General features: G+C 45.0%; 1 protein-coding gene and 1 pseudogene across 3 annotated transcripts; one reads left to right on the forward strand and one right to left on the reverse strand.

Moving 5' to 3' along the window:
• Positions 1 to 12,558: 12,558 nt before the first annotated feature.
• On the forward strand, positions 12,559 to 14,467 carry LOC120643591. Of its 2 annotated transcripts, none has more exons than XM_039919989.1 (3): positions 12,559 to 12,757; positions 12,860 to 13,973; positions 14,130 to 14,449. In XM_039919989.1, exons 2-3 carry the CDS (start codon positions 13,436 to 13,438, stop codon positions 14,306 to 14,308), a joined length of 717 nt encoding a protein of 238 aa, XP_039775923.1. In that variant the 5' UTR covers positions 12,559 to 12,757; positions 12,860 to 13,435; the 3' UTR covers positions 14,309 to 14,449. The 2 variants fall into 2 exon arrangements, with proteins under 2 accessions (XP_039775923.1, XP_039775922.1); XM_039919988.1 differs by having other exon boundaries at positions 12,561 to 12,757; positions 13,386 to 13,973; positions 14,130 to 14,467.
• Positions 14,468 to 14,909: 442 nt separating this feature from the next.
• Positions 14,910 to 20,622, reverse strand: LOC120643590 (annotated as a pseudogene). Its single transcript, XR_005663059.1, has 13 exons — positions 20,289 to 20,622; positions 20,032 to 20,193; positions 19,688 to 19,806; positions 19,072 to 19,169; positions 18,823 to 18,975; positions 17,671 to 17,721; positions 17,512 to 17,571; positions 17,337 to 17,414; positions 17,201 to 17,243; positions 16,776 to 17,047; positions 16,243 to 16,479; positions 15,783 to 15,925; positions 14,910 to 15,357 (listed from the first exon to the last, which is right to left on the reverse strand). The product of XR_005663059.1 is annotated as a transcription factor TGAL4-like (transcript).
• Between the last annotated feature and the right edge of the window lie 2,022 nt (positions 20,623 to 22,644).

A 22,644-nucleotide genomic window follows, 5' to 3' on the forward strand; every position in this document is an offset into this window, starting at 1 on the left:
GCATGGTTACCGGCTTGTTTCTTGTTGCTTGATGGTTGATGCAGCTACAACCACATGTAAGTCAACACGACCAACGTATTACGGTCCTAGTGATCCCTTCACGGTCTAACTTAGTTTTTATATAATTCTTGATGGTTGATGCAGCTACAACCACATGTAAGTCAACACGACCAACGTATTATGGTCCTAGTGATCTCTTCACGGTCTAACTTAGTTTTTATATAATTTTAGTTTAAAATTGTATAAAATTAGATCCTGATCTTAGATTAGTTAGGCTAAATTTTACAATCCCAAACCATCATCCCTAATTATTTCATGTGAGAGTATGGATGGCAACGGGTCGGGTTCGGTTCGGGTGGAGTGTCTGGGCACCCAAAACCAAAACCCGAACTTAAAACCCGAAATCGACCCGAACTCCAATTCGGGTGAGAATTCATGCCCAAAACCGAAATCCGTGGATACCCGAAACCCAACGGTTAATCCGAAATCCGAACTTCTTTTACAAACTAGAAACTAGAAAGCAGCAAAAACATTCCACCAAGCAAGCAGATTGAGATGCAGCAGCAACTTAAGATCCAATTGATTCCCGGAGACAAAGCGCTCAAGTTGGCTCGCTCTTGATTCGCGGCCTGGAGAGGCGCGGCCGGCGAGGTAGCTCATTGGAGATCGCTGCGCCGGCGCGGCCTCCGTGCGGATTGCGACGCACGGCCTCCGTGCGGCCTGCAACGCGCGGGGCGCGGCCGTGCGGGGCGCTTCGCGGTGCGGCGGCGGGCGAAGCGCAGACGGTGGGCGGCCGGCGGCGAGCGGGGCGCAGCTTCTGTGCGACCGGTGACGCGCGGGGCGTGGCCGCGTGAGCAGCCTCGGTACGGCGACGGCGGGGCACAGACGGCGGGCAGTGCACTGGGAGTGCAGTGGCGGGTGTAACATTTCAAAAATTCACTAAGATAATTTACACGCTAAAAATAATTTTCAAAATAATTTTCATCATTGAGCTCAAATCATTTCTAAACCCTTCCCGTCTGAGCTCATAATTTCCCGAAATCCTTCCCGGCGATCCGCCGTCCCGACACCCGCACCAATCACCGTCTCATCTCTCTGTTCTCCTCGTTCCGCGTGCATCATGTTCCGCCGAAGTCGTCGCATGCTCCCTACCGTCGCCGCGAATCCCGCCGGCGTCTCCTTTTCTTTTCCTCCTTTTTACCTTTTCCCTTTTCTCCTTTTTCTTTTTCTCCTTTTCTTTTTCCCTTCTCCTTTCTTCCTTCTTCTCTTTCCTTCTCCCTGTGTTCCCTGCCCACACGCGCACGCGTGCCCTGCTCCCACGTGAACCACGCGCCCGAATGCTCGCCGCGCCGCCCGTCGTCAAGCACAGCGCCGCCTCCCACGCTCGCGCCTGCCCGAGCCGTCCCGTCACCCTGTGCCGCCTCGCCGCTCGCGCCGCCGCTCCACGATGCTCCGAGCGCCATTAATTGCCGTGAGATGCCTACCGGCCGGCCAGCTACCTCGTTCCTTTCCTCCACCACCTCTCCTCGCCTATAAGTAGGCCCTTCGCGTCGCCCTCGAGCTCCACAACCCAGGCCACCGCCGCCCGCCTCCTCCCTGACCTCCCAGCACTGCCGCCACGGCTGCCATGGCCGCTCGCAGCTGGCCCTAGTCGCGCCACCTCCTCACGCCGCCCCAGCTCTGGGTAAGTGAGGGAATCAACTCCCCTCGACCCCCTCGTGCTCTTCCCCCTAGCCCCGGTCGCCGCCGCGCCCACAGTGCCGCCGCCATAGCGCCGCCGCCCGCCGCCCGCTGGCCCCCGTGGAGCCGCCTCCTCTCCGCGCCCCAGCCCGAGCCGAGGTGGGGAATGGAATCTCCTCGTCGCTCTCCCCCTTTTCCCCCTATTCCCGCCTGCAGCCATGCCCCAGGGCTGCTGGCCCAGGTGCCGCCACCCCCCATCTCCCTGCTCTGTTTCACGGGAGAGGAACGGGAGGGAGGTTGAAGAAGGGCTATTTTGCCCAAAACCCCCTGCCCTTCCTGCTGTTCTATTAAGTGCCCCACCTCTCTATAACCCTTTTCCAAAAGAGGCCCTTCCTACTTTCTTTTTTGCAAATAAACCCTTCCACTACATGAAAATAATTCTAAATAGATCCTTGCTCTTTCCAAGGGTGACCCTGACAGTTTCAAATATTATAATCAAGCCCTTTCCATCTCAAAAATAATTACAAAGAGGCCCCTAACCCCAGTTTAGCCCCTAAACCCCTCTTCAGCCTATCATTTCAAGCACCAAAAATCCTCTAATCACCCCGAAACTTTACCACCCCATTTCTAATATAGTTTTGGCCGTGCCATTAGAGAATCACCCGAAAATATTATTCCTATCTCTGTAACACCCCAGGTGTTAATCACCTATAGTTAGGGTTAATCGTGTGTTTGACATCGTCATTAACACTAACCTCGCATGCATAAAATCATTTAATTGCATTTTTGCTAGTTGTTAACACATGAAATGATGACTAGTTTTCAAATCCAATTAAAAATGCTTTGAAAATAACTTTTAAATTCTTGCTCAAATGAACTTTTGCCTAAAAACAAAGTTGTAGAGTTTTAAACGGTGAACAACTTTCATGTTGGTGGTTTTTCAAGTTGCCACGCAAAAACTTGAGAAGAATTTGAATTTTGAAAAGGGTCATATTTCGAATTTGAAAGAGTTTAAAATTAACTTTTAAAGTAGGCTTCAAATGAAAAGTGCCTAAAAGAAAAGTTGTAGATCTCGAAATTTTAAGCAAGTTTCGTATTCAAAAGTTTTTCATTTAAGGCCACGAAGATGAAGAAAAGCTGAGTTTACAAACTGGACTTTGAAACATAGAGTTATTTACAAAACTGCAATCACCTCCATCCCCTCCTCAGTTCACGCCGTCGCCGTCTCGGCGTCGAGGCCGTCACGCCGGCGCCATCCTCTGGCCGGCCACGCGCTGCGCCACGAGCCAAACCACCCTCGCGCCTCCTGTTTTCGCCCCAAACCACTCTCCCTGGCGACGCCTCGCGCTTGCCACGCGTCTACGATGCTCGGCCGGGCGACACGCCGCCAAACGCCGTCGCCCGCTCGCCGTCGCTGCGCTCCAGCCCCGCCGGCGAGCCTCCACGCATCGGCCATCGCGCCTCGACGTCCACGCGAGCTCGTGCTTATCCCGTCCAGCGCCCAAGTCCGTTTTCCCCTCCCCTCCTTCTTCCTCGCGCTCACGCCGAGCCGAGCACGAACTGAGCCCGCCGCCGGTGCCCTCCGGCCAAACCTCGTCGCCCCCTCTCGATCCCTCGTGCCCCGACCTCCCTTACCTTGCCCTCCACCTCCTCCGCCACATCCCGAGCCCGTTCGAGCCAATCCCCGGCCGAATCGGCCCCTCCGCCGGCCGGCCGCCATTGTTGGCCGTCGGAGCTCCGCCCTCTCCCGTCGAGTACCCTCTCCCGGCCCTCCTTAGTCCGATTCGAGTGCACGGTGAGATTCCCCGCGACCTCCTCCTTCTCCCCATCCCTTTCCCCGCTCAAATCCCGCGCCGCCGTGGTCGCCGGGCTGTGCCACCGGCGCACGCCGCGGGCTGCTCCTGCGCGGGCCCGGGCGCCCCCGCCGCGCGCCTCGGGGCCGCAGGGCTCCCCTGGCCGCCGTGCTGCCCTGCCCTGCCGCCGCCTTGGCCCATCACCGGCGAGCCAGGCACGCCACGCCGGCGGCCATGGCCCTGGTGGCCATGGCGTGGCTTGCTTCCCGATTGCCACTATAGTTTTGTCGTGTGATTTTGTTTCATTTCATGTGAAGCTTGCAAAATACTTAAAAAATAAAGAAAAATGCTAAAAATGCAAACTAATTTTTTTTAGTTTACTTAAATCAAAATCTTCAGAGGAAAAATACCCATGCATGTTAAATGTTAGTTTTGCCCCTATTAAATTTTGTTTTGTGCTTAAGCTTGTTTAATTTATTCCTGCTGTTTTGATGCTCTGAAAATTATGAAACTTTGGCAGCAGCTTACTCTTTGCACGGGTAGTCCACTGAAAAATTTCCATGTGTAGAACCTTTGTGTATGTTGCAAATCTTTTTATGCTCGATTTATTATGGCTAGGGGCAAAATAAATGTTTTCTTTTCGCAATAATTGTTAATAAAAATTTTCTTGCATGTGATATCAATTTATTTTTATGCTGGTAAAGTTAGTTGCTATGTCATATCTGTAGGTTAAGAATTTGCAAGTGTTTAGCTCCTAGCCGCAGTTTTACTTTTTCTGTTATGAAGTAAATTCTTTTTCGCAATGTACCTTTTTAACAGTGGTTTGGTTCCAGCTTAGCCCATGTGTTCTGGCATTAGGATCAAAATAGGTTGCACTTGAGAAATATTTAGTTCTATTTGCTTGTTTGTAATTAAATCTCTAATAAATCGTTGCCAAGTCGTTTCTTTCTTTTAATTGCCGTATTGCATTCAGAGTGCCCTGCATCATTTCATTGCACCGCTTTAACTTTTGCATGGGCATCTTTTAATACGTGTAGACGCCGTGAACGAAGCAGTTTATGAGCTGGTTGCTGAGCCGGTCCCGGAGCCGCACGCAGGAGAGCAGCAGGGGGACGCAGTCGAGCACGCTCCCGAAGAAATCGCTAACCCCGCTGACCTGCAAGGCAAGCCCCGGAGCATAACCCTAATTTTAAGTATTCAATGTTTAATTAAGTAATTATGCATTTACGTTCTAGGAGTTGTATGGAAATCTAGTATGCATGTTCTCCCTAGGTACCCGAGGGTCAATACTAGTATACAGATGTCGATAGAAATGCTCTGCTAAGTAGGATCTCGGTAGAAGTCGAGTGATTCCTGTCGCTCGCGAGTTTTAAGATCTTGTTACTTGTGGCAATGTGGTTTGAGAGTGAATCAATGAGGAAAAAGAAATGAAGACCGGGCGGAGATGAAATGGGTTCTGGATATAAAATGGATGGAATTTAGCCTCCGCCTGTGTCGATTGAGGACCGTACCATTGTTGGCATTGTTGATCGAGGATTGAACAGTACTAACGACATGCCGGAAGTAAGAGGTAGTTGAAACCGGTAAGCTGTGTACCGCTTTACAACGATAGTTTGAATTCCGACCTGCTACGCTGGGCGTGGGAGTTGGCGGGTGTTGGATAGGATGCCGCCTTCGGGTTCTCTGGGAGTTCACCAGGAGGGGCCCATCACCTGGGTTTTAGCAGGCGTGGTTCAGATGTCGTGGTAATGATGGAAACAGTTGACGCGCGTGGCCCGACGGGGCTTACATGTGTCGTGTTGGTTAGGTCCACCTTGCAAGGTTAAATCGGATCGATTCGCCGTGACTCGCGGATATGAGAGCCTTGATCACTGTGTCACATCATAGTAAAGAAGTGAAAATGAGAAGAGAAGTATGATGAGATATGTTTGTGGTACTCTGTAAAGATTAATGTGATCAACCATGCTTGCTTTAGATGTCAGGCAAATCTAGTTGGTGCTTGATAAACTTAAATTGAGGTAAAATATTGAAAGTAAGGATCCACTATTAGTAACTTTTCAGCAAAACAAACTCCAGAGCCAAAAAGCCTTGCATGTCTAGATAATGAGCTAAGTATACCCTTAGTCAGGTAAGCCTTGCTGAGTATTAGTATACTCAGGGTTTATTGTTACCCTGTTTTCAGGTATTTATTGTTGGTCGAAGCTGACCAGGATTCACATCGGTGAGCTCGATGTGACATCCTCCCGACTTCGTAGATCTCGTGGTTTTCAAACTGAACTTTCTTTCTAAATTTCCGCTGCACTGTTAACTTTGATAACTTTTATTTAAATTTAATTGTAATACTTTGCTTTGTAAATTTAATTTTGAGAACTTTAGTCTGCTTGTAATCATCTGTGCTCGCCTTCGGGTGAGACTTCCGGTGTTTTCGATCCTTAACCCAGCAGGCTGCCATATTACACCGTTTTAAGTGCACGGTGGCTTGATTAATACTTAAAATGATAGTTAGCGCACTTAAGCCGGTTTAATTTGGGCGGTTCTGTTACAATCTCCATATCTTAATTTTCTCTGATTCGAGCTCGACGATAAAACCTTTATTCTTTTTATTCATTGTGTGTTTGTTTGTGTGCGCCAAAGATACCGGTGTGTATGGCCTGAAGAACCGTACCGCGAGCAGGAACTCCCGGAAGGCTTTGAAGACGGCAAGTTCAATCTCATCATTTGATTGCATATTTCGACTCAGTTTTATAAACACAACCTATTGGCCTGATTTATAAAATTGCATATGCTTTGACTGTTGAAAACATGGTTGGATAGCCACCCCTTGAATTGTTATAACCATTCCTTGACCACCTAGATTGATGTCTAAATTTGTATGATTTATTCTATTTGGATGTTAATCGTTGCTAGAACGCGTAGGACCTTGTGCTTGAATTACAACACAACGAATACGGTACAACTTGTTTTATAAAAGGATAACGTGTGAGTGTGTGGGAAGGGAAAATGTGAAATGTTTGGAAACTAAAGAAAAGATGAACTTAGATGAGATGGATGATATTCTTGTGTGAATTGCCAAAGGGTGTGCTCATACCGGCATGGTTGAGTAAGGTTGGGAGATATCCATCTTGTCATAGTTAAGTACCGAGTTGATGTGTCATCTTGCCTAACTCAACTATCGTGCAAAACACTCGACCATTGTGTGTGGCAATGGCTTAGCATAAACTCTACTAGTTAGTCCAATAGCCATCAGGAGAGCTGAGAGCAACGGGTGATCAAGGAGAAGTGATAAGGTCGTGGTGACTTATGCCCCGGCTAAACCTCAGTGATAGGTCAATAGCCCCTTGGTGGAGTCCCTGTTGGCTAGTTAGGTCTAGCTAAGGTGGATAATGGCTTTGATGGGATCTGCACCGACACTAAGGTGATCGTGTTGTGGTACCCCACTTGTGGGTAAAGTTGCACACCTCTACAGAGTTCAAAACCTATTCGAATAGTCGTGCCCACGGTATTGGGTGAGTTACAGTTTGGTCACACAACTAGTACTTCTTATGGGATTGGTGTGGCAGAACCGCCCGAATTAATCTAGCTCAAGTGCACTAACTATCACTATAAAGGCAATACAGGCTAACACGCACTTCAAACGGAGTAATCCGACAGTGCTGTCGGGTAAATCCCGAAGAATCCACTTATGCGTCGATTGAAACCCAAAGCTTACATGCAACTCACACGAAGGTGAGTCCAGAGAGTACAACATTTGACAATTATATTACAATATAGAGTCTTAGCTTAGTTATTACAAACCAAGTTTGAAATCTCAGAAATGTACTTGAAATTCAAAATTAAAGTAGTTCAGAGTTCAACTGCAGCAGAAAATAAAGCGAGTTCTAAACGACGATACAAGATGTCATGATGAAGCCCGTACATGACATCACTTGGCATTGCCATCGTTGGCCGGAGTCGAATCCCACTCCACCGACCAACCAGGAGGTAAAGTACACGGCCAAGTCAAGCTAGCTATCTGATCTTCAAACGTATCACCTGAAAATAAAGTTGAGCCACAAGCAAGGCTGAGTATACTAATACTCAGCAAGGCTTACCCGACTATGGGTATACTTAGCCCACTACCTAGACATGCAAGGCTTTTAGGCTGGAGGGGTTTGTTTCGTCGAAAAGCAACTAAGAGTAAATCCTTAATTTCCAATTTTAGCTTCAAAATCTAGTTCAGTTGACCATTCTAAGTGAGCATCTATCCTTTAGCATATATGGTGGAAAACAATTATTTTTCATCATTCAACCATATTCATCATCCTCATTGTTCCACTTCTTACTCTATGTGGTAAAAGGGTTAAGCAGTCCCAATATCCGTGAGAGGCGGACGATTCGAATCGATTTTGTTAACCTTGCAAGGCAGACCTAAACACACGTCACGTGGTTACTCACAGATTCACACGTGCAACATTTCCCCTTTTTTCCAGGTCGTGGATCAGGGTCACCGTCCTCGACTACAGAGTACGACGACTCTGCACCCGCATGTGCGCACATGAGAAACGACGTTTAAAAAAGGTGAAAGTGAAGTCCACTTGCCGGGCCAATCAGGTACTTATGCTTACCGATTACTATATTTCTCGGCATGTGGTTAGTACGTTCAAACGCTTAACCACCACTACCACACACTATGGCCTTAATATTTTTCACTAAACAGACGGGGCATCAACAAATACCATAGCCCTGCCATGGACCTTATGATTGTAGCATGTAGTAGACATTCAACTCATCTAAGCTCGCGAGTGACAGGAAATCACTCGACTTCTACCGAATCATTAGCTTAACTGTCTAGCGACCTACACATACTAGTGTTCAAACACAGGTACCTAGGATCATGCAACTAAGGTTTCAATCAACTCCTGTAAACTTAAATGCACAAGTATATAGAAATAATAAGTTGCATAAATTTGAAAGTAATAGGTCATGCTCCGGGGCTTGCCTTTCTGAGCGTAGTCAGCCTTGGGCTCTTTCGAACTTTGGTTCGGGTCTTGCGCAGCTTCAGTTAGATTAACTTGAGCTTCAGGCTGCTCACTCTCGGACTCGGGCACCAACTCGTACGTTCCATCAGCCAAAGTAGTCGAATCTATAAGAAATGCATACATATGAGTTACTTTGGTGATATTATTCATTTATTCATTCTTCACTATAAAGTTGTAGTCCAAACAAAATCCGAATTAGAGAATGAAATACTTTCATAAATATTTTACTGGGCGATCATTCATCGCGTAGTATTTTATTTATACTTAACTCACAAAAGAGCCGGGTTTGCTGTTTTTGTTTTATAAAAAAATGCAGAAAAAGCATTTTTCATCATATAACACATGGAAAAACAAGGGAAAACTATAACTAAAGCTAAAAGCATAGAATGGTGCTGATATTTTTATGTGAGATGCTTTACTGGGTCACTAGTGTGCAGTAAAATTTTTCAGGTCATCTAATGTAGCAAATAAATCAGAAAAACTCATGAAACTATTACTACTAGTGTACAGAAACAATTCTCTAGGGTAGAGAATGTAAGTTCTGGTAATGAAATTTTACCAGTAGGTTAGATTCCTTAAAATGAGCTTGTGGTAAAGTTTTCATAATTTATTGAGCTATACAACAAGCATATGAATTTGAATTCCTTTCCTAGGCATATATCTAACTAAAAATCTATAGAGTAAACTACTTAGTTTCAGTGGCTAAAGTTTTACAGGCATGTTCATGTACTCAAAATCAAGCTCTAGTAAAAATATGAGATTTTTCTAATGAAGGAAACTAGGGCTTTTGATTTACAAATTTTATTCATGAATAAATCAAAAGAACTAGTTATACATTACTAAAAATTCCCAAAATTTTTATATATCATCTATAAACTAAGGTAAGGCTTATTTAAAAATTTCATCTCAATAAAACTAGTATTGAACCCTGTGGATTTAACTCTATTTAACATAGGCATAAAACAAGATCTAATGAAACCTATAGCCAGATTTGTCAAAACGTCCTCAACTTTTTACAGTAATCTATTCATCTAGCTTGCAGTACACTCTCTAAATATAAGTTAAATATCATGGGTAGAACTTGAGATACATACAAATGTGGATTAAACTAATATTTAATCTAGAGATAAAACTATTGGTCAAAAGCAAAAGTGGATGTAACAAACGTTGTAGATCTAGTCACAAGGATTCCAGAATAGTTGAGCTTGTAAATTTCTGATTTTTCTACGAATTTATATAGATTTTACAAGTTCACTGCTTTGGAAAACAAAAAAGAATAAAAGAAACGCAGACAGGCCCCAGGATTCATGCTGCAAACCCCCTGGAATCCTAAAAATATTCACAAGTAGGTCCCTGGGCGGAGGTTGAAGAAGGGGAGGGTAGGGGCGGCCTTTTCCGGCCGAAATCCGGTCGGCTCCAGTCGCCGGCGGCAAGGGGGAAGTAGGGGAGGAGCAAGAGAAGAGCGAGGGGGACCTGGGGATGTGCTTGGGTGGGGGTCGGGGTGGCTTGTGGAGGGCCGGCCACGGAGCAGTGGTGGCGACGGCCGTCGGGACCGGTGGCGGCGACGCTCCGGCAATGAGCGGGCGGTGGCGTGGAGCTGGGGAGGCTCGGTGTGGGGTGGGGAAGCGGTTCCCTAGGCTGGCTCGGGTGGTGGGAGGCCGGAGGAGCGGCTCCGCGTGGAGCTCGAGCTGGCGCGGCAATGGCGGGGTGGCGGCGTCGTTCCAGGTGCAGGGAGAGGAGGGGAGGCTTTGGGAGCGGCATAATGGAGAGGGGAGGTGTGAGAACGCCTCTTGGCGAAGCAAAAGGGGAAGGGAGAGGGGTTCTGTAGTGGGGAGTGCGGGTGGAGGGCGCGGTGCAGGGAGCGGCATTAATGGCTAGCGACGTCGAGTGCGCGTCGTCGAGCGCTTGTCCAGCTCTCGTGGCGCATAGTGGCGTGCAGAGGGCACTCATGGGCGGGCGGCGTCGCAGCGAGACAGTCAGGCGGTGGCAGAGGCAGCGGCGTGGCCTCAACAGGGAAGCGAGGCAGCAGCGGTGCAGGGCACGCTCCTCCGCTCCGGCTCTAGGTCTACAGTGTGCGGGCGCTCGGCAGCGTCTGTTTGTCGTCGCGTCCTCGTCGTTCTCCTGTAGCGCATGGTGGCGAGGCGTGCGGCAGCAGGCGGCGTCACAGCAGCAGGTGCCGTGCCATGGCGCCAGAGCAAGAAACAGAGGAGGGAGAGAGAAGGAAGAAAGAGAGAGAGAGGAGAGAGAATATGGAGGCAACCAGACTTTGACTCACGTTTATTCAATTTTTCGTGTTGAAACTCGAAAAATGGTGAACATCGAAGTTGTTTGGAATTCAAATATCTACAACTTTCGTTTCAGGCACAAACTCATGTGAAGCTTAGTTTGAAAGATAAAATTTGAAACTTGAGTGCATTTGAAAAATGTCCTATACGCTTCGGAATTCGAATTTTTCTCCCATTTTGTGTGGCAACTCGAAAAACTTTGAACATGAAAGTTGTTCAACATTTGAAACTCTACAACATTGGTTTTTAGCAAAAGTTCGTTTGAGCTACATTTTAGAAAGTATTTTCAGAGCATCTTTGTTTTAAATTTTAAAGATAAATTAAATGTTTGAAAACTGTGGTTTGAGAGACTCGTCATTTCATGTGCAAAATTTCATTCTCTCCCTTTGACTTCAACTAGACTTGGGTTTGTCATGACGTTAGTGAGATGCCTATTCAATTGCATATGTAAACTTGCATCAATTTAAAAGTTATTTAAAGTTTTCGCCCTATGCACATATACACATAGACACCCAGACATTCAGGCATTTGTTTCAAAGTTTTCTGTTTAATGATGCATGATTTGGTGCTAACAACCCTGGATTAGCTAATTAAATACCTGGGCTGTCACAATTGGTTGGGTTGGCGTGAGTGTTTTGGAAAAGTGTCCGGCAGTTGTGCCGTGGGCTATTGCGGATGGGGTGTCTGGTAGCATTAAAACTTGGATCCTTTGTGTAGGATCAACCCCACTCAATATACGATCAATTAAAGAATTGCTTTGAGAAAACCCTTTTCAAAAATAAACCCTTGCATTGTAAAATCTAGCTTTACTAAAAATAAACCTCAGCCTTATCCTTTTATTTATCCTGTGCATATCTGTGTTATCCCCCTCCGTGGATGGGGTTGAACTTGTTGAGTACTTTTGTACTCACCCGATATATATTTGTGGTTTTTCTCCAGAAGAAGATCCGGACTTTATTGTTGAAGACGTTGAGTAGAGGTCGCGTCCGCACCCCACCTTGCCTGTGGTGTTGGTCCTCTGTAAGATGTTTCTGCTAGCGCATCACTCTGAGCCCGAGCTGAAAACCGTCTGGATCGTGCTTTGGTGTATCACCGTAGCTGTTTTACTACTTATTATCGTTTGTATCGAGTGTCCGCCTCCTCGGAGGTTTGTACGGTGACTAAACCATTTGTTGAATAAATGTGTTATCAACTTCCTGAGACTGATATTTGTATCACATTTAGTCTCTACTTATGTGGGGACGCTTCAGCGGGGTGCGGGCCAGGGGCGCCGCCGCAGAGCCCAGGGCGGTCGGGTGGCCGGGTGGGCGCCTGGGGGTGAAGGGCATGAGGCAATGAGGGTTTGAGAGAGAGAAGGGATTGGGTTATATACCTAGGGCTGCTAGTAGACTTCTATTGGGCTGATTTAGTTCGAAGGCCCACTAGAGCTCCGCGGGTAAAATTGAGAACCTGCCCTAAACCCGAAATATTTTGAGTATCCGAACCCGCAAAACTGTGGGCGAAAATCAGAACCCGTACCCGTAAATCCAAAATCCGCGGGTATACGCCCCAAACCCGCCCCGCTGCCATCCTTACTAGAAAGAGAGGCATTCGAATGGTGGGCATCTAAATGGGCCGACACCCAAATAGTAACAGAAGGGGGTCGGCAGGCCAGGCCTTTCAGTAATGAGCGCCGCTTATTTTTGTTCGGGCCTTCGTGGATAGGTGGGCCACCTCAAGCTAATACGGCCCACCCGATCAGAAAGGCTAAAAAAAAAAGTGCCCTCACCAGAGCAGCAGGTCTCTCTCTCTCTCTCTCTCTCTCTCCGTCCCCGGCGATGCCGGGAGCCAACAACGACGGAGGGCGGATGGATCCCCCTGTTCCCTTTCCCTCCGCGGGCACGGCCATCCCACCTCCCTCCCGCTCCCCTCCTATTCCTCCGCGATCCGGCCTCCACCCCCAGACGCAGTCCTCACCGCCCCACGCCTCTCGCCTCCGAAGGTAATCCCGGGACACTGCTCTTCCTCTCCCCTTTGATTCCCTCGCGCGCCAAGATGTGCTTTTCTGCGCCGTCCAGATCGATATGACCGGTGTTTCTACTAGGGTGGATCTTGGCTCATTGGTCCGAATTGGATCCCCGCTTTGTCGTGCGTTACAATGGTGGAGGCGGAGCTAAACTGAGACAGATGGCGTTTCAGACAGCCAAACTCGCATTTGTTTTTAGATGCATGTCAATTTGATTTCACACCCCCCATTGGCATCCTTCTTCGGCCTGTTGGTCAGCGATTTTACTCGTTTTGAAATGCTTAGATCAGTCGAATTTGCGGGATTTGACTTTTTTTTCCAGTGTTGCTCTTAGGATGTTAGTATGGATCTCTTATGTGATATTTAAATTGTTGGGAATTGTTACTGCAGCATTCAACATAGATTCTAAAAATGTTTGCACTGCAGAAAAGTTTTGCTTTTTTGTATGGCAACATGCTACTGGTATGCTTACCATTACCTGATTACCATATGTTGCTTTCTGGAATTAATAATCTCTGCTATGCCAGAAGGCACAAGTGTTTTCCCTCATGCAAGTCAAATTTCACTGCTAAGTCGAATGTCGCTAATGGAAGCTTTGATGCAGATTTGGCCTTGATAATGCAGAAGAAGCGGTCTTAATCATAAAACATAGCAATGGGGATATCCAAGGTGACTGGCACCGCCGCAACAGCTTTTCTTGTCATATCTGTTAGTTTGTGGGAGCTGGGCATGAGAATCGTTACACTTCCTTTCCTATTCACCGGCATTGTTGCTGGCATCGTCACTTTTGCATCCCATGATGCCGTCAACCTACCTTGGATCTTGGGGAAGAACTCGGTGGGAAGATTCCCTGTTTGGTCAATTATACTGTTCGGTCCTTTCTTGATGCTTGCTCGGACATATGCGATGGTTAAGAGATTCATGAGAAAGGAGTCTGTGCATGACAAGATCGTGGAAGGCCTATATCTGGGAGGATGGCCGTTTCTGCTGAAGCATCTGCCCCCTGGAAACCCTTCTGTCATAGATTGCACTTGTGAGCTGCCAAGAAGTTCCTTCGTCCCAAAAGATGAGTATCTTTGTCTTGCAACCTGGGATACAAGAGCTCCAACACCATCCCAAATCGAACTTGCTGCGCGCTGGGCTTGTGAAAAGAGATCCAAGGGGAAACCTGTTTATGTCCATTGTGCATTTGGTTAGTAGTAATTTATCTCTTGCTATAATTCAACTTATGCAGAAAATTAATTTCTTGATTTTGTCTTGATGTTCCTTTTAAGTACAAAATTGTACTTCCTTGCGTTTAAGCACTATATTAACTGTTACCTTTTTCCCTTTGTGATGGAAACACTAGGTCATGGAAGAAGCGCTTGTGTTGTGTGCGCAATTCTAGTAGCGCTTGGTGTCGCTGAAACTTGGAAAGATGCTGAGAATATCATACGTGAAAGAAGAAAGATAAAAATGAATGCTCTTCACCGGAAAACCTTGGAAGAGTGGTCCAAACATCGAGCTGCTCAGAAAAAGGGAAATTAGTTGTATGTGATACCATTTTCCTCAGTGGTTTAAAGCCTGTTTAAAACATCATAAAGTGGCATATTAGGCCCGTTGTACGATTGTAACATTGTTCTTTTCAGATAATACAATGTACGTGGCAACCATTTGCACATGATTCAACTATTCAGCTTTTAACTCTGAATGCTCCCTAGTTGCATTTGTGATAGAGCTCTTGTGAGTCACCCCTTTCGGTCATGTCTTGGAGTGCCCAAGTGGTACCCACTGTAGTGCACTCTCCAATCTTATTTATTTTGGAAGCAATGTTCCACTTTAAAACATAATATGAATTTACACCATGTCTGGTAGGTAAATTTTCTTGCCCTGTCAATCAACTGCGATTTGGCATTATCCTTAATGAGTTTTTTCTACTACGTATGCAACTAAATATGTGCTTGCAGACAAAGATCACAGCATAATAACCTAATTTAATTCAGGTAGTGTATTACTTTGTCTTACGTATTACTAGATATAGTCATGCATGTTACGTATTACTAGATATACAGTCATGCATGTTACTAGTTAGCTCAACCACCCAACTCAACATATTCTGACGCTGGTTGTGTAGTAATGCTCTAACCAGTAATCATCGACAGAATTGCTGAATAATTTTTTTCATTAAATAGGAAGAGCTTGTTTGAGAATTTAGACTGGACAGAACCCAAAGAATGCACAATACTGGATAACAGATTCTAGCTGTTCTTTTTTGCCTCCCCTTCTACACTCCACAGTTTCACCTCCTGGAAATTGTTTGTACAACTTCCACACATTTTTAAGAAACAACTTCTGTTTCCCCAAAAATATTCCAGAAATACTCCTTTTTCTCGGAAGCTTCCTTCATTCCCAGCTCTCTTCTGTGGCTCTCAATATTGCTTGCATCCAAAACTTCTCTTCCAAGTTGTTTTTCTCTTGCTCCTAAGCTGAAGGTTAGTTCCACAACATTTGTGATTCAGAAGGCTGAAAATTGACTTTGGGATGGTTGTGCCGCAATGCTTATCTCTTCACAATTGCCTTCATCTGTCGCTAGCATCCTGCAGGCAGTACAGGCACCATCAATAACAAATATATCAGGCTAGCATCTTAACAAAAAAAAAATGCTATAGCTATTGAGCTAATTATTCTAGAGTTATATAAAATTCAGTTAGTTGGCCAAACATCTAAATAAAGTAACCAAAATATGCTATAGCAGGGTCCTTCTTTTAAGGTAGTATGGACTTTATTTTTTGTTATGGTTGCTTGCTGACTTTTGATTGCTGGTAGTGGGGAGGTCCATTCCCTGCTGATTTAGTAGGCCACATTAGCATGCCTGTACAGAAAGCCCTGGCTCACTTTTAGATTAATGTGTACTTGAATTTGTCCAATCATTCTTTAATACTACCTTCAACTACTAGAGGTTGGGTACTTTTTAAAATCAACTGAAGATGGGGAACTGGCATAGGAAACGCATGGTGCTTACTCTCGAGGCCGAGAAGCCCAGAGGGAGCTTAAGGCACGAAGGCGGTTGTGGTACTCTCCAATGGCCAAGAAACATCGAGCTGCCTGTCGAACTGTGAGAATCCTGTGCATCTGATGAAGAGTCTGTTGCCTCAAGTTATCAGCCTGGAAATTACGAATCTAGTTAAATCACATGTCGCAGGAACAATACACAGATGCATTCCGAAAGAATGTCACTCGATTAGTTGACAAGTCATTTTTCTCTACCATCCAATCCAGACTTGAAATTTCCATATTTATACATGGTCAGGCATAATATATTTGGATACGAGTTAGCTGCAAAGTCCAAATTATTGAAACCTGACATTGTCCAAAAGGGACAGTTGATTATTTTTGGCATATCAAGTATTGAAAGTTGAGTGGACAATGTGTAACACTGACCTAATGATCAAGATTAAAGTATAGATGGAAATATTCCTAACCTGTATCACGAAACCTTCAAGGTTGGACAGCTTGCCAAGGGCAAGGGCCATTTGACCCATGAAGCTCATGTTGGCATCTTCAATCAGAGATCCACCGGCCATGGTATCAGCTAGTGACTGATGCAGCTGCTCCAGGCCCTGGGAGAGAGCCTCCTCTGCCTGCTGTGATGACTGCTGAAGGTTGCAGATGCCTACCAGTTGCTGTTCTGTCAGGGGATCTAGCTGGGGCAGCAGTGTCTGCAGCAACATGAGAAAGTTTTTAACAAAGTCAAGAAAATCATATGAGCTCATTTTTTTTTAAAGCTATACAGCGGGGGAGACGGACCCCCACTGTGATAAGATATGAGCTCATATTTACTTGAGTTCATTTTAAAACTACTGAATTGATTGATGTACTATTTTTTTCACTGCAATGTCTACCTGTCAAGTGAGTTTTGTCATTGATCTGTGCCATGTGCATTTTGTAATCAAATCTATGCATGCGTGAGTTCGACATCAGGTGCTTTATTCAGTTGTGAGACACAAGTTTATACCTTGAGCAGATCGGAGGGCCTGAATCCACCCATCCAGAGGAAGCATCGCTCGGCAGGGGTCGTCCACACCCCGGTGATGAGGTGGAACACGTCGGACTTGGCTGCCATGGCCTTGAGCTGGAACAGCTCGTCGTGGTGAGTCAGGGTGTCGTCCACGATGGCTCTAAGGTCACTATCCGGCAAGTGAGCGTGCAGAGCTCAGTGCAGCTCGCCCATGCTCCGGCCATGGTCGTCCAGCCACCGGGCATACTCCACGTCGAACATTGCGGCGCCTGGATATGGACCGGCACTCACCAATCAGACAAGTGGATCATAAACTATGGCCAATGGTACACGCAGATACAATACAGAACTATATATATATATATATATATATATATATAACACTGATGAGAATTTTGAGAAATGAGGATAGGATTAGGCACCTGAGCTGGTGTTTGCACCTGGAGTTCCACCAAGAAAGAGGCCCTAGAGAAAAACACAAGTTTAAATTTCATTGATTAAGATGTTCAGTTAGTAGCTAGTCAGAAGGCAAAAGCACAAGGGTAGTATAAAGTGTACCTGGGAACGGGCTCGCTGCATGTCCTGTTCCATCTGAGCAAGCCTCAGCTTGCTACTTTCAAGCTGCTGAATATAAGCCTATGGCACATTGACAAAATTAACTGTTAAGAGCTTGGGAAAGTTGCAGCTGAAAAACTTCAGTTAGTTCCCAAGTAGCTGATGCTCAAAACATAACCTTTTTTCGTAGCCGGCTTTTGCGTGCAGCTTCGCGATTCTGAGCCAGCCTTCTGATTGTCTGCTGACACCAAGACAGAAGATAAAACTCATTATCTAGGATTTTCAAATATTTCACACACAGCGTAAACTGAAGCATTCTAAGCATATGCACTCTGACCTTTGGATCAAGAGTCTTGCCAGACTTTGTAGTGGAACTTGTAGCCATGTTCTGCATACCAAGTAGACACGAACAAGTCACAACATGTAAATTGGAAAACCTGAGAGCACAACTAGTCAAACGGAGAAATGAAATAAGAATATTGTTGTTCATCTATGTGTGTCCAGCTGTCCATGGCGTGAACAATATATGGTAGGATCTCGACATTCCAGTTACATCGAGCAGAAATAAAAAAAACAGTAGTGTACATTTGGTGGAAGCCACCCACTCTTACAACAGACAAAACTTGGTTTTGCTTTTTGTTTATGTTGTTGTCACGCCCTAATTTGCAAAGTTTCTTTTGGTTAAGTGTGAATCATCCAGTTAATATACAATGTTTTCAGCCAATATATCTTGGCAGTTGATCAATTGACCAGAAAGTACCTAAAGCACCACTGACCTGATGTCGCCATTATTTAAGCATCAATTGGTGCATTCTATTAGGGCACAATCTTGGAAGCTACAGACCATAATATTGTAAGAATGCTAACTTGTCTCCTATTGTAGCACCAATTGCAGTACATGATCTATCATGCACTAACCTAACATATCCTCTACTGGACTTATCCACACCTGCAGCAAAAAGATTGTTGATCTAGAATGACTAGTTCTTCTTAGAAGAATAACTAGAATGACTGGTTGTAGAGAATGTAGTCCATCCTACAGGAAAGGTAAATCAAATTGAAAGTTCCAAAGATAGGCGATCATATTCTCCATCTAACACTAGCAGTACACAAAAACACACTAGTCAAGTTCAAGAAGCAACTAGAAACTTTTCTTATTCCTATAGGGGCCTAGGGGCCAAAAAAATTCACCTAACATGTTGGGATTGGCGATCTTGGGAGAAGCAAAAAGATCATAAATGCCCTGGAATAATGTTTCCTTCTACCAATAGGAGCATGTAGCTAGCTGAGCATCTTGGAAGTTGTGGCCTTTGTGTTTGTGGGCTAGGCAGCGACATGAGGCCAGGATAGGGAACAATACATTACATTTACATGATAAGGATGAGAAAGGAGAGATAGGATGCAGAAGCAAAGAACACATAAAAGAGGCACAAATCTGTCAAAAAAAAACTGAGAGATGCGGCCATGGAAATCAGAGAGAAATGCCTACCTTGTGCTGAATCTCCTCTTGTTGCTGTGAACCTTGATCGAACTGGCTTGCCATGTTTTCTGTTGCTCCTTGCTGGTCTGAGGAGTGGTTGCTGTTGTTCTTGCTGCTGCTCTCCGAGTCTTCTGTGCTGTCTGCCGCCAAAATTGAGCCCTTCTAACGTGCAAAAGCAAATGGGAGGCAGTTGCAAACTTGTGTTCTTGCTTCTGCATGTACCAGCTGAGGCACTCTACACTTATAGCAAGTCCATACCTTGGGTGTGTGAAGAGACCTCATAGGCCAAGCTGGGAAAATGTCCAGTGTAGGAGGTGGCCTAGCTGTAGCCGTTGCAGCTGTAGCAGTGGAAAAGGCTGCAAGAAAATATCATAGGGGAGGAAGGAGATCAAGACATGTATCTGAAGTACTCTAGCCGAGGTGAAATTAAACCGAAACTGAGAGAAAGCATTGGGATCACAAGGGAAGCTAGGGAAGTGGGGGGGGGGGGGGTACTGTTGCAGTGAAAATGAGTGGAACTTATTCTCTTTGAACTAGCGTGCCTGTAGTCTGTAGAGAGCCAGAGAATTGGCAGTGTGGTACCGGTGTACTACCATGGGGTTCAACTTGTTGCACTCTAGAGAGAGAGAGGAATCACAAGGTTGTCAGAGTCACACACCATAGCACAGCTGCACAACTGCCCTTCCTGCTGCTCCTGCATGGTTGCTTTTGACTACAATGCCCTAACCCATTGCAAAAGTGGCTCACAAGGTTGTGTGCTTTTAGCCTTGGCCAGCCAGAGAGAGAAAAGTTTGTTGTGTTTTCTTGGTCTTGGTCAGAGCCAGAGAGAGAGAGAGAGGCTGAGAGGAAGAGAGAGAGCAAGAGAGCTGCTTACGCGTGGCGTCTCCATGATGAGCTGTGGAGGTGGTTGCAGCTTGAGTTCTTCTGAGAGAGGCAACCTGACGCATGAAAGCCTCTTCCAGCTCTCCAAAATAGGTACCTCCTTCTTGGTCACTACCAGGCATGTGAAACGGCAACTAGTAACCATTAGAGGCAGGAAGCTTGACGAATCTTTTTTTTGGGGGGGGGGGTAGGGGGGTAACCAGAGAGAAATTTGGGAACTCGTGCAAATTTGCAAAAAAATTGCAAGGCCTCTCGTTCATTTCTTTTTTTTTTCTTCATTTGCATGAATCATAGTTACCAAAAAGTGGAGAGAGAGAGAGAGAGAGAGGTTCTTACAAGAAATTTGGAGTAGAGTTGGCGATGGCACCATGGAAGCCATAGCCAAGAGCACAAGGATCCTGCCTCGAATGACTAGAACTACTAGTCTCTCCCATGCTGTGAGGAGCTCCTATGTGATATATCCGTGCCCGCAGCCTCAAATCCTTCTGCTTCTAGCACCTAGTTCAGAACACAAAAACATCAAATTGGCTGGTGATGATGCTACATACAGCTAGCTCAGAAAAAAAAACACATGCATGCACAGGAGAACATACCAGGTTTGAGAGATCTACAGCAAGCGAGATCCCAGGAGACACCAAAATAACTTGGAAGCCTTGGAGAGCTGTTGGAGAGAACAGGGCAGGCACTCTGTTGACCGTTTCTACTCTGAGTTGCTCTTGCTCACGCGCAGCTTCTTGTTTGATATGACAGTGTAATAGTTTCAGCTTCTATCGGTGTGCCGATCCCACAGTTCAGATGAATATGTTGTCCTTATAGCCAGAGAGAGAAAAGTTTGTTGTGTTTTCTTGGTCTTGGTCAGAGAGAGAGAGAGAGAGAGAGAGAGAGAGAGAGAGAGAGAGAGAGAGAGAGAGAGAGGCCTAGGACCTTGTCTTCACTTGAAAACTTGTCATGAAGCCACAGGAATCCCAGGCTGCACTTATCTCATTGGAACTGACTTCGGTTGGCCCCAGAGAGTCCCTCTAATTTATCTTTCTTTATTCCTTGCCCTTCTTTTGTTCCAAAGTTTGAAACGCGTGTAAATGTATGGATATATGGGTAGAACCTATTTTTTCAAATTTTAGGTGCCGCAGAAAAAGTTACAGTTTCATATTGAGGGCAGCAATCCTATTGCTACATACTGAAAGTAACTGTTGCTATATATTTAGCTTGAAAATAATTTCTTGGAGCAACTGATTATTTTCAGTCCAATCTTTTATATAAACATATTCTGGTCCGATGGTAAATGCTCAGGTCTTACCTAGATCTCAACAAACATCCTGCGTGAAAAATATGTTTCTTATTTAAACTAGATCAGCAGTTCAAAGATAAAAAATAACTGAACTGACTGAAAGCATAATCTGAACATGAATCTGTAAAAAACAAATCTACCTTTGAGGAATCTTATATAAATTAGCTAGCAACTGCAATTCAATGTATTCTCCAACATTCGTGTCAATGCGCAATTATGCAATAAGAAATTAAAGACTAAACCAACTGAACGGGCAACACCAATATAGCCGTTTTATTCCTGATTTTAATCCAATTTGCTCGCCAGTGTCCCTTGTTAACGAGTCAACATCCATGGGCTTGTCAAACAAAACCTAATCCCACACCCCAGTCCAATAATATCCATATCCAAAACACGAGCTAACATATTGAATTCATGAGTCCAGTGTTAAGTCTAATCAATCGATGGGCTTGTTTTGCTGTCACTTGTCAATGATGTGCTGGACTACGATTAAATAATTTGTATATTTTTAACTTCTTGCACAAAAATCAGACAGCAACTGAAAGCAACGCTTCATGCCTAGCGCGAATTTGTGATTCTGCAAAAGTGTAAAGCAGAAACTTCACTGTGGGTTCCTAAAGTCCCACACACCATACCTGACCTCTAATGGTCACATGACTCGACTGATGCAATTTACAGCTGTGAAAAATATACAAGGCATAGCATATCCAATCTAATTAAAGATAACTGCACTATCATGTGATTCCACATCAAATGTTCACAAAGGAGGAGATAAATTTGGCATGTAAGTGTTATCCTACCTTGATTCCTCGTTGGTCCTCACCAATTCACCAACAAATCGTAGAATCTTTTTCAATTGGGGAAGAGGGTTAGCTGGAATCAGAACAGGTGTCCCTTTCTCTTTTTTTTTTCAAGAAAATGTCCCTTTCATTTTACAGTTGAAAAATTAAGTATTTTACTGATCTATGCTGTTCCTATCAAGCCTTTTTATTTCTTTTCCTCTATCCCCACCCACTATTTTCCTACCAATGATTGGCATGACAATCTGCTGAAGAGATTGCACAATAGAATTTATATAATGGCACAAAAGAAGGCGAATGCATATGATTGGATTAGGTGATGCATGAGTCGAGCTGCTAGTACATGGAAATTCTTTATTTATGCCTTACCGCATTTCATATCATTAAAAAAAACTAAATTCTGGATGAATGCTACCATTTGGTACACATAGTAGTTGAAACCTCATGCATGACTTGAAGTAGCTCGTCTAACCACTATCAATTGAAGAGCTAAATGTTGTTTGGTACGGTCGGATTCGACTATATTAATAAGTAGTTTCTATGATTAGAACTGCTGTTGCGTACAGCTTTAAGCAGAATGGCCGGAGGTGAGGCATTAAGTAGCTTATTATAGCTCGGCTGCTGTATGCTGCAGTATGCATGCATGACATGAGGATTATGTCATTCATTACACTAGAAACTTCCTAATAAGGCATGTCCAAGAGCACCGTAAGCATATAACTCCCATCCGCGCAACAAAAAAGAAAACCACGTGCATTTGATATGGATATATAGTAGCAGTGGCTGATGTAATAGGAGTTGTTTAGTGCTCATCTGCACAACACAGAGCTGCATATTTCTATAGTGCTCACCATACAATGT

The sequence above is a fragment of the Panicum virgatum genome, chromosome 8K (genome assembly GCF_016808335.1).
Source record: "Panicum virgatum strain AP13 chromosome 8K, P.virgatum_v5, whole genome shotgun sequence".
Lineage (NCBI taxonomy): Eukaryota > Viridiplantae > Streptophyta > Magnoliopsida > Poales > Poaceae > Panicum > Panicum virgatum.

Excerpts from the sequence above, each read along its gene's own strand:
- LOC120643591 (XM_039919989.1), top strand. The coding sequence starts at position 13,436 with ATGGGGATATCCAAGGTGACTGGCACCGCCGCAACAGCTTTTCTTGTC. Across the intron at positions 13,974-14,129 it reads TTATGTCCATTGTGCATTTG|GTCATGGAAGAAGCGCTTGT; the intron begins GTTAGTAGTAAT and ends TGGAAACACTAG.